This window comes from Musa acuminata, chromosome BXJ3-9 (assembly GCF_036884655.1).
Source record: "Musa acuminata AAA Group cultivar baxijiao chromosome BXJ3-9, Cavendish_Baxijiao_AAA, whole genome shotgun sequence".
NCBI lineage: Eukaryota > Viridiplantae > Streptophyta > Magnoliopsida > Zingiberales > Musaceae > Musa > Musa acuminata.
In genome coordinates, this window is record NC_088357.1 from 7,336,465 (window position 1) to 7,351,095 (window position 14,631).

General features: G+C 40.7%; 6 protein-coding genes across 6 annotated transcripts; 4 read left to right on the forward strand and 2 right to left on the reverse strand.

Moving 5' to 3' along the window:
* Positions 1–686: 686 nt before the first annotated feature.
* On the reverse strand, positions 687–1,408 carry LOC135649286 (pterocarpan synthase 1-like). The gene has a single exon (XM_065167498.1). The coding sequence runs from the start codon at positions 1,349–1,351 to the stop codon at positions 827–829; it is 525 nt and encodes a 174-aa protein (XP_065023570.1). The 5' UTR covers positions 1,352–1,408; the 3' UTR covers positions 687–826.
* Positions 1,409–2,252: 844 nt separating this feature from the next.
* LOC135649174 (pterocarpan synthase 1-like) lies at positions 2,253–2,969 on the forward strand. Its single transcript, XM_065167326.1, has one exon. The coding sequence runs from the start codon at positions 2,301–2,303 to the stop codon at positions 2,835–2,837; it is 537 nt and encodes a 178-aa protein (XP_065023398.1). The 5' UTR covers positions 2,253–2,300; the 3' UTR covers positions 2,838–2,969.
* Positions 2,970–5,029: 2,060 nt separating this feature from the next.
* On the forward strand, positions 5,030–5,834 carry LOC135648333 (dirigent protein 11-like). Its single transcript, XM_065165935.1, has one exon. The coding sequence runs from the start codon at positions 5,081–5,083 to the stop codon at positions 5,630–5,632; it is 552 nt and encodes a 183-aa protein (XP_065022007.1). The 5' UTR covers positions 5,030–5,080; the 3' UTR covers positions 5,633–5,834.
* A 2,959-nt stretch (positions 5,835–8,793) lies between these two features.
* LOC103997621 (dirigent protein 11) lies at positions 8,794–9,508 on the forward strand. Its single transcript, XM_009418902.3, has one exon. The coding sequence runs from the start codon at positions 8,827–8,829 to the stop codon at positions 9,379–9,381; it is 555 nt and encodes a 184-aa protein (XP_009417177.1). The 5' UTR covers positions 8,794–8,826; the 3' UTR covers positions 9,382–9,508.
* A 2,717-nt stretch (positions 9,509–12,225) lies between these two features.
* Positions 12,226–12,959, forward strand: LOC103997623 (pterocarpan synthase 1). The gene has a single exon (XM_009418904.3). It carries the CDS (start codon positions 12,265–12,267, stop codon positions 12,814–12,816), a length of 552 nt encoding a protein of 183 aa, XP_009417179.2. The 5' UTR covers positions 12,226–12,264; the 3' UTR covers positions 12,817–12,959.
* Positions 12,960–13,261: 302 nt separating this feature from the next.
* On the reverse strand, positions 13,262–13,896 carry LOC135649204 (dirigent protein 22-like). The gene has a single exon (XM_065167384.1). The coding sequence runs from the start codon at positions 13,864–13,866 to the stop codon at positions 13,330–13,332; it is 537 nt and encodes a 178-aa protein (XP_065023456.1). The 5' UTR covers positions 13,867–13,896; the 3' UTR covers positions 13,262–13,329.
* Positions 13,897–14,631: the final 735 nt, after the last annotated feature.

A 14,631-nucleotide genomic window follows, 5' to 3' on the forward strand; every position in this document is an offset into this window, starting at 1 on the left:
ACGTAGTCAAAATACTTAAGTTTGGGATCCTATGCCGGCTTTCTTTTATTGGCTTTGAAGTTTTGAGACTGTGAATATTTGCAATGTTCGTTTCTTTCTTCGGTTTTCAATATGCGATTAAGTTTATCTCTATTTATTCAACTTGATTTATTTTTTATTTATTCGAATTTTCTTAATTTAATTTGAAAAAAAAAATCTGTACATTAACATATATATATATATATATATAACTTAATTTTATAATAAAAAATATATATATATATATATACGGAAAATTGCTTATTAAGTAATGGGCTATGGCCCAATAGATTTGACCGTTATAGGCTTTTATTGGCAGCTGGTAGGATCCATGGAGCCATGGGCGGGTTGGCGGAACCCAACGCCTCCGACGAGACCACAAGTCTGCTGTGCCGCCAGACGCCGCGCCGCCGCCGCCTCCATCTGCGGCGTCGACACAGAAGCGTCACGTCTCTCTCAAGGAAGCAGCAGAGTAATTATTTGTTACAACTCGATCTTTGTTACAACATGCGACAAATTATTTGACTTGGTTGAGTTGAGACGTTTCATTCCTATATCACGTGAAATGATTGAGTTCTTGTCAGTCCATCTAAAAGCACCACACTGATGTCTGTGAGATGCTGACTTAAATGACGTCTTGCACTTCGAAGAAGGAACAGTTGCTTGACTTGCAGCAAAACCCAAAGCTATTATTATTGTCTGGTGTGAGAAGTCACACACCGTCGCCAATGAGCGAAGGCTTATTTGCACAAATAAAAGGAAAGAGAACTACAAGAAGGATTCATCGACGAAGACGCATAAATGTAGCTCAGTGGTGAACGACGTAAGCGTCCAACTCCATGATCAGGTACCCCTCCTCGGCGCTGATGACCTTGCCCAAGGTGTACCCTCGCGCCATCCGGAACATCCCCGCGCCCCCGACGATGGCCCGCTCGAACAGCTCGGTGAGCACCGCCCGGCCCAGGATGGAGAAGGTGCTGCCGTTGTACTTCCCCGCGGTGAACACGAAGTTGACGGCCGAAAGCAGCGCCGGTTTCTCCAGGGAGGCCTGCGCGAGTAGCCCCTGCGCCCGCCCGATGAGCTTCGAGTCCCGCTCGGGGCCTTCCCTCAGGATGTCATCGATGACGCTGATTGCGCCGAAGGTCTCGTAGTAGAACTCCTTGCCCGGGGGGACTGCAACCGTCATCCCGGTGGCGTTTGCGCCGGAGTTTATCTCGTGCAGGTAGAAGTGCAGGTGAGTCATCTTCTCCTCGTCTGCAGCGCCAAAAGAGGCAAAAAGAACCAGAGGAAAAAGAAGAAGAAGAGCGGATAGAGAGGAGAACGCCATGGCCATCGAAGCTCGTGGAAGGCAACCGAGAGGTGGATGGAGGATCGAGTCCAGAGGTGGTGGACTTATAAGCGAGTTCCAAGAGAGGTGCCAAGGAAGAGGAAGCAACTACGTCTCCTCGATCCTTTGACTTGGAAAACCAGAGCTGGTGTGCTTCCTTAGCCACCTACCCCAAGATCGTGTGGCTTCAAGTAGAAGAGAAGACTAAGACTCTTCTTTCGGAAGGCTACAGAACACATGAAGCAATAATAATATAAGGGTGGCGTATGGGACATCAATTGACGTTCAACGTTTAGATCGATGATCTAAGCAATGCATGTATTACGCGTCAGGAATACTATTCCATGCAAATGGGAGACATCACGAAAGCGGAAGATGTTGATTAACATGATATGTTCTTGAGGAATACGTGTATTCATCACATGGAGTTGACTGATCGATCTATCTAGCGAAGAAAAATCGAGGAATAGAAAATGTGTTAATGTGGAAAAATGATCATCACCACCAAACTTCCTATCTATTTCATTGTTTGTTACCTTGTCATGTTCTAATTATATATATATATACACATTCGTTGATCGATCAACATCTTGAAATGTAGTTTATATTGCTGATGTCAGAATTAAGAACAATTTTGTTGACCAGTCAACATTTGTTTTCTTTGTCCACCAACTCCCGGTGTCTTTTTTTTTGGTTGGTAGATGGCGTGTATAAGGATCCATTTGAAATGGGATCCTAATCCAAGTTGTGGGTTTACATATCTATCCATACGATGGTTCCATAATCACATATTTGCCCCCTCGATTTGGGGGTGGCTTTCCCAGTCAAACTCGTCTTCAAAGGAGGCTGCGTAGTTGCGTCATCTTGTTTGCCACCTCTCGAATATGCTTATAAAGCCACTCCCTATCAACTCGATTCTCCATCCACTTGTTGATTGCCTGCCAGAAGTCTCGCCATGGCCAACTCCTTTTCCTTGTTTCTTCTTCTCCCCCTCGTCTTCCTTGGCATCATAGCCACGGCAACCAGCGATGAATACACTGCACCGGAAGAGAAGATGACCCACCTGCATTTCTACTTTCACGAGATATACGCCGGCGCAAACGTGACCACGATGGTCGTCGCAGTCCCGCCGGGCACCAACTCCTCGTTCACCACCTTCGGCGCGCTCGTCGTCATCGACGACATGCTGAGGGAAGGCCCGGAGCCGAGCTCGAAGCTCATCGGGAGGGCGCAGGGGCTGGTGGCGCAGGCCTCCCAGGAGGGCTCGGCGCTGCTCACGGCTTTCAACTTCGTGTTCACGGAGGGGGAGTTCAACGGGAGCACGCTGGCGATCCTGGGCAGGGCCAAGCTGAGTGAGCCGCCGGTCGAGCGCAGCATCGTCGGAGGGTCGGGCAAGTTCCGGATGGCCAGGGGGTACACCGAGGCTCGAGTCATCAGTTCGAAGGACGGCTACTTCCTCATGGAGTTCGATGCCTATGTCACTCATTACTGAATTGTTTCACGTTCATGTTTGCGGAAATAAGCGCTTTTGGCTATTTGGATGTGTTCGGAGGATGATGCATGTTTTCCCTCCTTGGATATATAGAGCAAGCAATAAGAAAACCTTCGGGTTTGCTTCAAACAATTTAGAGTCTGCAATCTTGTTTCCAAAACATGTTTTCTTCAGCAGCCGGTACTTTCCAGCAGTAACATAGTAACTCCACAACTACAATTCCTTTTACCTGTCTTCAACATCAACACAACCGGCAAAATAAGAAGATGTTGCCGTGAACACCACGCTGCTTGAAGCTTTCTTTCGCGGTCAATACGTTTACTTTGAACCGGCAGTGTCTGCCACTTTGTCTTGACTCTGAGTTCTAGAAATCAAAGGTATAAAATATTAAAATGGTATCATAATATATATATATATATATATGAAAGTCAATTATGATCAAAATATATTGACAAACTGATCGAGAAATAAAAATCGTTATCACAAAGCGGCGGCTGGGGAAGGGAGATGGGCGGGGACGCGGGCTGCCCGAGGCGGAGAGCGGGTAGCGGCGGTGGCCGGGAAAGGCAGCCAAGAGGGGCGAGGGCTGCTTGAGGCAGAGAGAGGGAAGAGAGAGAGAGAGGTACCGCCGGAGGGGAGGCGTTGCCGATCAGCGATCGCCGACAGCGGAGAGTTGAGTTTCGAATCTCGTTGAGAAATGAGTCGGCGCTTCGCTGGGATTGAAATGGAAGGCGTAGGATTCGATGAGTTCCCGATCGTCCACCATCCTACTGCATAGACCATCTATCCGACGCTTCTGAATCTAATTTGTTTCGGTCTTTGTCATAACGAGGTGTTCTTTTATGCACCAACAGAAGATTGGTGCAAAAAGTCACGACCGGCTGTTCTTTAACTTCCTTCGAGTGCAAAAGGTCACCCGCGAGCAATACTTCTAATGGAAATGGAGGAACGCCGCATATGCGACGACAACTGAGTGAGAATACAACTCAAGACATCACGCAGCGGCATCCACCTTCAGCTCAGTTATCACCATCGAAAGGTCTTCGTCGCACACGGTCTGGTCTCATCCTCCTCCATGCGTTCCGGTAGGAATGCAAATCAACAGATCATTTTCCATTGATTTTGAAGACGGCAGCACATTGTATCGTTGAATGCACTGTACACGCCTCCTAATGCATCATCGTTTGACTACTTGCATGGATTTGAATGAGCGAGCCATTTACTGTAGAAAAATCGAGGAAAATAAGTAACTTGTTGATGTCGAAGAGTCTTTACCGTCCATTTGGACTTGTCAGCAGCATCCACATGAATCTCACCGTCTGATCAATCAACATCTTAAAAGGTGTTATATCAATTTAAGTGTACTTTTCTTACCTGTCAATCTTTTCTTGACTTGTCCACCATAGTACATTCGGTTGTTGGCGTCAACAAGCATCCATTTGAAATAGTTCAATTATATATGTAACACTGTTTTCTAAGAGACACTATTGAAGCTTCTCCTTCTTTACCTAATGCCTACAATAACCTCCACCCACCTATCCTTTTTCCTTTCTTTTCTTATAATATTTTCACAATGGGCTATAATATTTTTAATAATACTAGGAAAAAAAAACCATAACATATGTTATAGTATTTTTCTGATATTCTTGAAAACACTGCAACTTAGTGTAAAAAAAATCGTAAACATAGTATTTTTACATAATAGCGTAATAATTTTACGCTACATTATATTGTTGAAAGCACTAGTATTATCCGATTATCATCGTGTAAAAATATTATAATATTTTCACAATGGGCTATAATATTTTTAATAATACTAGGAAAAAAAACCATAACATATGTTATAGTATTTTTCTGATATTCTTGAAAACACTACAACTTAGTGTAAAAATATTGTAAACATAGTATTTTTCCATAATAGCGTAAAAATTTTACGCTACATTATTATCCGATTATCATCGTGTAAAAATATTATAATTGGATAAATTTATTGTGTATTAGATTAAAAAAATTAGTAGGGAATTTCGAAAATGAGGACACTTTTAATCATATTAATTGTGGAGGGATATATTTGTAATTTTGCCAATCCAAAAAATGTGATTCCCACCCTTTTTGGTTTTCTAAAGTTGTGGATAATTAAGGAAACGTAATAAATCCCTCTCAAACTCCGCTATAAAGCCACAGCCTCTTCTCCACCCCATTCCTCCATCCGCTTCTTGGCTAAGTGCACCACAAGCTTCTCCATGGCCTACTCCTCCTCTCCCTGCGTGCTTGTTCTTCTCCTTCTTCTTCCCTTCTCCCTCTCTGCCTTTGTTGCCACCGCAGAGAGCCATGAATACACTCCACCCCCAGAGAAGATGACGCACCTCCACTTCTACTTCCACGAGAAATACACCAGCCCGGAGGCGACCGCGGTCCTCGTCGCGGTCCCTCCCGGCACCAACGCCACCTTCGACACCTTCGGGGCGCTCATCGTCATCGACGACGTGCTGAGGGACGGCCCCGAGGAGAGCTCCAAGCTCATCGGGAGGGCGCAGGGGTTGGCGGCGCAGGCCTCCCTGGAGGGCACGCAGATACTGACGGCCGTCAACTTCGTGTTCACGGAGGGGGAGTACAACGGGAGCACGGTGGCGATCCTGGGCCGGATTGTCCCCACCGTATCGCCGACCGAGCGGGCCATCGTCGGAGGGTCGGGCAAGTTCCGGATGGCGCGGGGGTACACGGTGGGCAACACCTACAGCTTCAGCGGAGGCTACTTCATCTTGGAGCTCGATGCTTATATCATCCATTACTGAGCTGCGTGCATCGCTTCCGTCGCATGAACGTAGCTTTTGCTTGCTTGCTTACTTTCTTGCTATTGGAAATAAAGTCTTGTGATGTGTGACTAGCCATATCGGATGTTGGCTTTGGATTTATTCCATGGTATGTTGATGTATGACTTCCTATATTCCATGGATTTATTCCAATTATAACGAAATAAGTCTTTGATCGTAATAAGTGGTGAAGGCAAGATTCGAGTTCAAGACCTTACGATAATTCACCCGACACACCACCTAGATATCTCGTTTACTACAAAATACCGATAGAATCATGATATATCTCTTTTACTCATCGAGAGATAAGAACTTGAGTTCATTCTAGTCTTTGGAAATGGTCTCTTTCATCAAAATTATCGGGTTACTTAACTTTAGCAAATCAATGACTTTGGTAGCCTTTAACAAAAGAAAGAATATTTCATGTGACTTTTGCATGGAATTTCGGCTGAGGCCAATAAAAGTTAGTTTGGAAAAAAAGAAAAGGTGACTTTGGGATTAATGAAAAGATTCCTTTTCATTTAAATAAGTATCACAGTTTAGAATATAATGTAAAATCATACTTTTTCAAAATATTGTTACCTAATTTTGTTGGAAAACGAAAACAAAAGTTGCATATAAAAAAAATTCTAAGGTATTTTTTTACCTTTCATCACAAGATATTGATATCATTCCATGCTACTTAGTGACTCCCACTAAAGATATTATGAAATTATTTTCCTCGATCGACACAAAGGGTTTTAATTCTATAAATAACTATGGCAAGTAAAAATATTAAATGAAGAAGCTAAGACCACTAAGGTATGCTCGGAAACTATTCAACTAATCCCAAGTCTTAATATACCTTATCTTTGTTCAAACTTCACCTACTCAAATACAGATCTTATTATCCTAATATATAAGTCAACATGAAGGTAAGAGTATATGTCGACGTGAAGAGTAGGCGTTTCTTTATGAGGTGTTCTTCAAGCATCACGTCAACATCATCTTTAACCCTTTGATTCTCCAAACCCTGTCCATGCAATCCAGAAGATAGAAACCCAAGGCGGGCAGTAGTGCAGATTAACGTCAGATCCGCCTTTGTATCAGATCTCAAGCTTGGCAATTATGTTCATTCAATTAGTATATATCTTGATTCCTAAGTGTTTAAGGAGTTTTAATTAGTTCTAATTATTTGGATGATTATGATTAGGATTAAGGATTCATATAGGAAAATAAATTCTTAGTCAATTAAGATTCTTGCTATAAATATATTAGGTATTTCGAGATCTCAGTGAGAGAGAGAGAGAAATGAGTTCTTAGTGAACAAATATTATTGCTATGACTATACGATTTATCTCAATGTTTTAGTAAAAGATATAAATAGAAAAACATTCTAAATGCTTTTGGATTATATTTTATTGGGTCGATTTGGACAGTAAGTTTAAATCTGATTTATAAAAAAAAAAGAAATGAAAAGAAAAAAAAAGATATATAGGGCCTTTTGCTATATGATTATACGGTTAAACTTCGGTTTTCGCTTAAATTATATATGAAGAATCTTTGTAATAAGCTCTATAATCTTAATAGTACCGATCTACAGTTTATCCTCTCCAAAGTGCTTTCTTGTGATAGTTTTTGTAAGATCTAAAATTTTCTTTTCATGAAATCCATCTTTGATAACGATGATATGTTAAAATTGAACCATTTGTTCTTAATGTTATTATGATCATTTGATATTTATTGTTGACTTATTATTATTAGTGATAATAAAAGTTTGAGATGAACTACGATTCCAAATATAGAAACCCAAGGCGGGCAGTATTACGGCCTAAAGTCAGATCCGCCTTTGTAGCAAATCTCAACCTTGGCAATTAAGCTCATTCAATTAGTATTGATCTTGATAAGAAAAATCATTAGGATTCCTAAGTATTTTAGGAGTTTTAATTAGTTCAAATTATATAGATAATTATGATGAGGATTAAAGATTCATATAGGAAAATAAATTCTTAGTCAATCAAGATTATTGTTATAAATATATTAGGTATTTTGATATCTCAGTGAGAGAGAGATAGAGAGAGAAATGAGTTCTTAATAAACTAAGATTATTGGTATGACTATATGATAGACCTCAGTTCCTAATAAACTAAGATTTTTGGATTATATTCGAAGAGATATATACGAAAACATTCGAAGCTTAAATTTGAGTTAACTTTTCAAGTGAGATATTCCTCGTATTTGTTTTTTCTTATATAATGAATAATCCGATTTTACATGAGAGTAAATTTTTTTTTTATACATTTTTTTTAAAAATAATTATTATTTTGGAAAGTACACATACACTGTACAGTTCATCGCAGCTCAACTCGTTTAATGGTTCTATGGTCAATTTTACTGGTTGTGAAAGTAATGTGTATCTCTAGTGACGGTGACATCAAGGAAATTGATGTAAGATGCCAATTAGAATGTCCATTGTTTTTTGACACATACCTCCAATTTTTGTACATGGTTTTGACCGAGTGACCTATTAAGATTTTGACTATCCAAGTTTGAGACCGATTTAACTTCAACTTTATCCTCATAATCAAATATTATAATTTTATAAAATTATATCGAGCATATTTTCGACGACACCCCTCAAATGTCTAAACTAGTAATCTAGATTGTTTTAATCTCTAGACATATCTATGCTTCGCGACTATCATGATCATCTATTACTACAGTAATTGAGGTGTAAGAATAGATTATATTCGTCATCCATTACACTATTTTTTGTGTGATAATGGGAATACTAAGATTAGTCATAGATGTTCCTTTCTATGCCACCGCACTTGGTCTTATCAGCCCTTTACGTGCCATCACACTCACCTCGATGAGCTCTTATGTACCATCATGGCTTTGACCCATTGCTGCATACCACGTTAGTACTTGTTGAATCGGGCATCCCATGGCCTATAACACCAATGACAAATGTCAACCAACCCATTTCCACTGTGCTCTCCAGCTCGAAAAAGTGAGGGCACACGTGTCATGGTAAAAAAATGATGTGGCTAACTTATCAGCTGCTTGTCATCACATCATTGTTACCAGAAGTTGGTGTAAACCAGCAATGCAATGCAACCCATCAAAATGCTCTTTAACATGCTTATACATCCTCCATCCACTTACTTGGCTGCTTGCAAGGGCAAAGCTTCTCCATGGCCTACTCCTACTCTCCCTTGGTGCTTCTTCTTCTTCTCCTCCTCCTTCCCTTCTCCGTCTCCGCCGCTGTTGCCACCGTGACCGGCCATGAAAACACTGCACCCAGAGAGAAGTTGACCCACCTGCACTTCTTCTTCCACGGGAGATTCGCCAGCCCGAACGCGACCGCAGTCCTCGTCGCAGTCCCTCCCGGCACGAACGCCACCTTCAACACCTTCGGGGCGGTCATCGTGCTGGACGACATGCTGAAGGACGGCCCCGAGGCGAGCTCGAAGCTCATCGGGCGGGCGCAGGGGCTGACGGCGCAGGCCTCCCTGGAGGGCACGTATCTGTTGATGGTCGTCAACTTCGTGTTCACGGCGGGGGAGTACAACGGGAGCTCGCTGGCGATCCTGGGCCGGTTCGTCCCCGACGTCTCGGGCACCGAGCGGAGCATCGTCGGAGGGACGGGCAAGTTCCGGATGGCGCGGGGGTACACGGTGGGCAACGTCTACATCTGGACCGCCAGCTACTTCGTGTTGGAGCTCGATGCTTACATCGTCCATTACTGAGCTGCGTGCCGTTTGCCTGCTGTTTGCTTTCTTGCATTTGGTTTGATTCCCAGTTTGGTGATGTATGGCTTGCTTCGTTACGGCACGCAATAATAAAGATTGGCAATACTATTAGTTTCATGAAGAATTCAAGCTTCATTATAAATATCATTCTTCTCGATCGGAACCTTTTAAGTCTTTATATCCTTTATCTTTGTTCAAACCTCACCTACCCAAATCCACATCATATCATCCTAATATATGTCAACATGAATCTTGCACTATATATCGACGTGAAGACTAGGCGTTTCTTTATGACGAACTTCATCTCTGACCATTTGACGAAGCTCTATCTCTCTCTCTCTCTCTCTCTCTCTCCCTCTCTCCCTCCGTATGCATGCAATCTTGAGGTTAAAACCCCAAGGCGGGCGGTAGTGCACAATAAAGTCGGCCTTCTATATTGGTTGGCATTCATGCGCAGGACAAAGTGGGTAATCTATAAGGGTTGGCATTCATGTTCATTCAATTAACGTAATTAATATGCGTTGGGAGGAAGAGGAAAAAATTAAAGAGTAACTATAAGACCTCGAAGATTAATAAATAAATAATATTTCAAAGTCAACATAAGATTTAATGTGGTTCAATAATTTTTTATTTGTATTTGTATAAAAATTAAAAGTTTTATCATGTAAGATTAAAGATTAATACAATCTTTTCTTTTTGTATATTCTCTCGTATAGACGTCAAATAATTTATATATTTTTCTTTCTTATCTTGAAAAACACACTCTCTAGATCTCATAGAAGAACATCTAAAGTATTTCTATATCTTTCTCTGCTCATCAAAACCTATAGATATATAGAATTAACATATTAATAAAAGAATTAAACTCTAATTCAGAGTGTTTTCTTCCTTCACTAGGACTACTTCTCGTATTAGGAATTATTGGTGGATATTTTATCTATTTTTGTGTCTCTTAGAAGAAAATATTTTTACTTTATACTCCTTCTAATCTTTATCACTCATCCTTGTTGAATTTCTTATCATCAGATATTTTAGATTTTGATACCACTTTGTTGAGGAGGAAGAGTAAAACTCGAAAACCAAAACAATACCTCAAAAAGTCAGTACAAGATTTAATGTGGTTCAATAATTTCTTACCTATATTCATAAAGAAAATCAAGTTTTTCACCATGTAAAATCAATTACTAGACCTTTGAGTTATCCTCGATCAAGAACAATCCTCTTATATATTATATCAAATAAACACCAAAGAATTTATTTATTTTCTCTTACTCTATTTATATACCCTATAGGGAAATTCTAGAGTACCTCAAGTATTCCTTACATTTTGCTCTTCTCTTACCAAAATTATAATATATAAGATATTTATAAAAGAACTAAATCTTGATTATTATGATTTTTTTCTTTCACATTGATTTCTTCTCGTGCTAAGATTTTTTATTCACCTATACTCCAAAAATGCTACTATGCTTATCAATTTTAATAATATAAAGAAGAAACAATTAAGATATATAAGTATTTCAGAACTAATTAGATTTAAATTATTTTAATGATTATGATTATTATTATTAAGGATTACATGAAGAAGAGATTAAGAGGTTCCAAGATTTAAAACTTGAGTTTTGATCGATTCAAGAGAGATATTGATTAAATTTATTTTTATATAATAAAAATTTTAGTTTTCTCACATAGAAAAACTACTGAACCACATCAATCTTCTATCATTTTTTGGTTAGTGTTTTTCAATTTTTTTCTTAGTATTAAAATTTTCTCTTCCCTTACGAAAACACAAACCACGAAGCAAACACACAAACACGTAATAATTGGGCTCCACGACACAAGCAAGAGGTCTCTCCTTGAGCCATACATAGACTAGTCTTTGCTCCCTTGCTCTTGGGTGACATCAAGGAAATGTCATCAAAACGTCAATTGGAGTGTTGCAATTGCCTGTATTTATTATATGTTCTCGACTTTTTGACCTATCTATTGAATAATAATTAAGGAATAAAAAAAATGTCGATATCCACCGCCTGTTTACTTTTCTTCTTCTTCTTCTCTCTCTCTCTCTCTCTCTCTCTCTCTCTCTCTCTCTCTATACACGCATTATAATTGATGATTTAATTATATATTTATTTGATTTTTTTAATATGGATGTATGGATCCTTAAAATTCATTATTTTTTTAGATTTTTTTTTTTGACGATTATAGAGATGTATGGATAGGTTTGATCGTCGGAATCAACGATTTTCGGAATCAATGATTTCAATTGAACTATCGAATTTGGAATCAATTTCAAACCAATTTATTTTGATCTATTTTAATTTTAATTTTTTAATTTATAACTTTTTTTCGAATTTGGATCTAATTTATTGACAATTATAGAGATGTATGGATAGGTTTTATCTACTTTCGGAATCAACGATTTCGATTGAACTATCGAATTTGGAATCAATTTCAAACCAATTTATTTCAATCTTTTTTAATTTTTAATTTTTTTTTCGAATTTGGATCTAATTTATTGAAGAGTATAGAGATGTATGGATAGGTTTGATTTACTTTGGGAATCAACAATTTTGATTGAACTATCGAATTTGGAATCAATTTCAAACCAATTTATTTCAATCTATTTTACTTTGGGAATCAACAATTTTTTTCTAATTTTTAATTTATTTCGAATTTGGGATCAACAGTTCGATTTATTTCGATCTATTTTAATTTTTTATTTTTATTTGAAAATTAGCCTCAATGATAGATTTGTAATTTTAGAGGGATGGATTTGTAATTTTGCTTCATCTTCTCGCTTTAAGCTGCTTATAAATCCACAGCCTCGCCACCTTGTCCTCCAACCACTACTTGGCTGCCTGCAACACAAGCTTCTCCATGGCCTACTCCTCTTCCTTCATGCTGCCCCTTCTTCTTCTTCTTCTTTCCCTCTCCCTCTATGCCACGATTGCCACTGCAACCGGCCACGAACACGCTGCACCTAAAGAGAAGATGACCCACCTGCACTTCTACTTCCACGAGATGTACTCCGGCCCGAACGCGACCGGACTCGTCGTCGCAGTCCCACCGGGCAAGAACTCCTCCATCGACACCTTCGGGGCGCTCATCGTGATCGACGACATGCTCAGGGAAGGTCCAGAGCGGAGCTCCAAGCTGATCGGGAGGGCACAGGGGCTCTCCGCCCAGGCCTCCCTGGATGGCACGGCGCTGCTGACGGCCATAAACTTCGTGTTCACGGAGGGGGAGTACAACGGGAGCACGGTGGCGATCCTGGGCAGGGCCGTCCCCAGCGCTCCGGCGATCGAGCGGACCATCGTCGGAGGGTCGGGCAGGTTCCGGATGGCGCGAGGGTACACGGTCAGCAAGGTCATCAGCTGGGGAGGTGGATACTTCCTCATGGAGTTCGATGCTTATATCATTCATCACTGAGTTGTGGCTTTCTTGTCCTCTGTTTCTGGAAAGAAGCCTTTGCTCTTCGGAGATGATATTGTATGACTTCCTTTCTCCCTATCATACCATATGAAACCTTCGGGTCTATTCAAGCCTGATGTTGACTTTTATTCTTACAACAACCGACAAACTAGCTTTGAGTCAACTTACTCAATCTTGATTTGGACCAAATCTAGAAGGATAAGTTGCAATTGTCCACATGGCAGAAATGTGTTGCCGTGAACACAACGTAGTTCACTCTGTCGCCTTCCTTGGCCATCGGGTAAAACGTCTTTCTCTTGCCGGCTTCTTTGTCTGAATCCTGTGATTCTACACACCAAATTCAATCGAGATGACAAAAGCTGGTCTTCCACATCAGATCTCGAGCTTCTACAGCCACCTCTATAATCTATCTAATCAATGTCGATCGCAGAGCATCTCATAATTAGAGCAAAGCACAAGCAAGTTTTATTGGCATGGCAGACGCACAAACGCAGCGCAGAGCAGCGCAGCTCAGTAGTGGAAGACATACGCATCGAACTCCACCACGAACAAGAAATCATCAGGTCCAGTGCTCTTGACGACCCTGCTAATGGTGTAGCCCCGTGCCATCCGAAACATGCCGGAGCCTCCGACCACGCCCCGCTCGATCGCCGCGTCGCTGGGAGCAGCCCTCCCAAGAATCGAGATGCTACTCCCGTTGTAGTCGCCCGCGGTGAACACGAAGTTGAAGGCCGACAGGTACGCCGGGCTCCCCAGCGATGCCTGCACCGCGAGCTCCTCCGCCTTGCCGATGAGCGTCGAGCTCGGGTCGAGCCCTTCCTTCAGCATGTGGTCGCCCACCGCGATGCTCCCGAAGCTGCTGCCGGAGTCGTTGCCCGGAGGGCTGACCACGGTGACGGTGGTCGTGTTGGGGCCGCCGTAGTTCGCGTGCAAGTAGTAGTGCAGGTGAGTCGTCTTCTCCCCGCCGTCATCGCTGCTTGCGATGGCAGCAGTGGCAAAGAGGAGGAGGAGAAGGAATGGAGATGAATAGGATGAAGAAAGGGCCATAGAGGTTGTGGGAACAAGCGGATGCAGTGGCTTGAGGGGTGGGTGGACTTTTATGCACAGAGTTTGGTGGAACGATGACATCAAGAGACGAAGAAGGAAAAGTCAAACCACTGTTCTTAACACATCAAGTCAGAGTTCGAGTGCTTATTGGGAAGATACTAGAAATGGAGAACATGAAGCATGTTACTTCCATGTATTAAGTATCCACGGCAAGACACCATGCATCATGCAGCATGTAGAGATTAAGCTTATAGATGAACTAACAGTCATACATTGGATTTGGACCAACTCAATTAGCCCTAATTGATTAATGTGAGATGGAGGTTATTAAGAATATATTAAAATTTAAACTTTCATAGATCTATGATCAAGAAAGTATTTGATTCATCATGTTATATTCATGTCAGTTCAATGATTATTTTTAGTGTATTGAGTTGGAATTCTGTCTCCATCACTTATTATTTATAAAAAAATTAATATATGATGAAATAGAAATATCAGTAAACTTCTGACAAAATTCTATCCCCCAAAATATATATATATTTTTTTATAAAAAGGTAATGATTAGTGATTCTATGTAAAATACTAATGTGTATGTATATATTTGTATATGTCAACAAAATAGAATAATTTGATATTTTTAACAACATAACTTAAATATATAGAATAACTTAAGTCCTCAATCATAATTTAAATCGAGTGGGTATCTTTCTCATGCATGATTGACTTAATCACATGCCAAAGGGCGGCCAACAAGTAATCTAC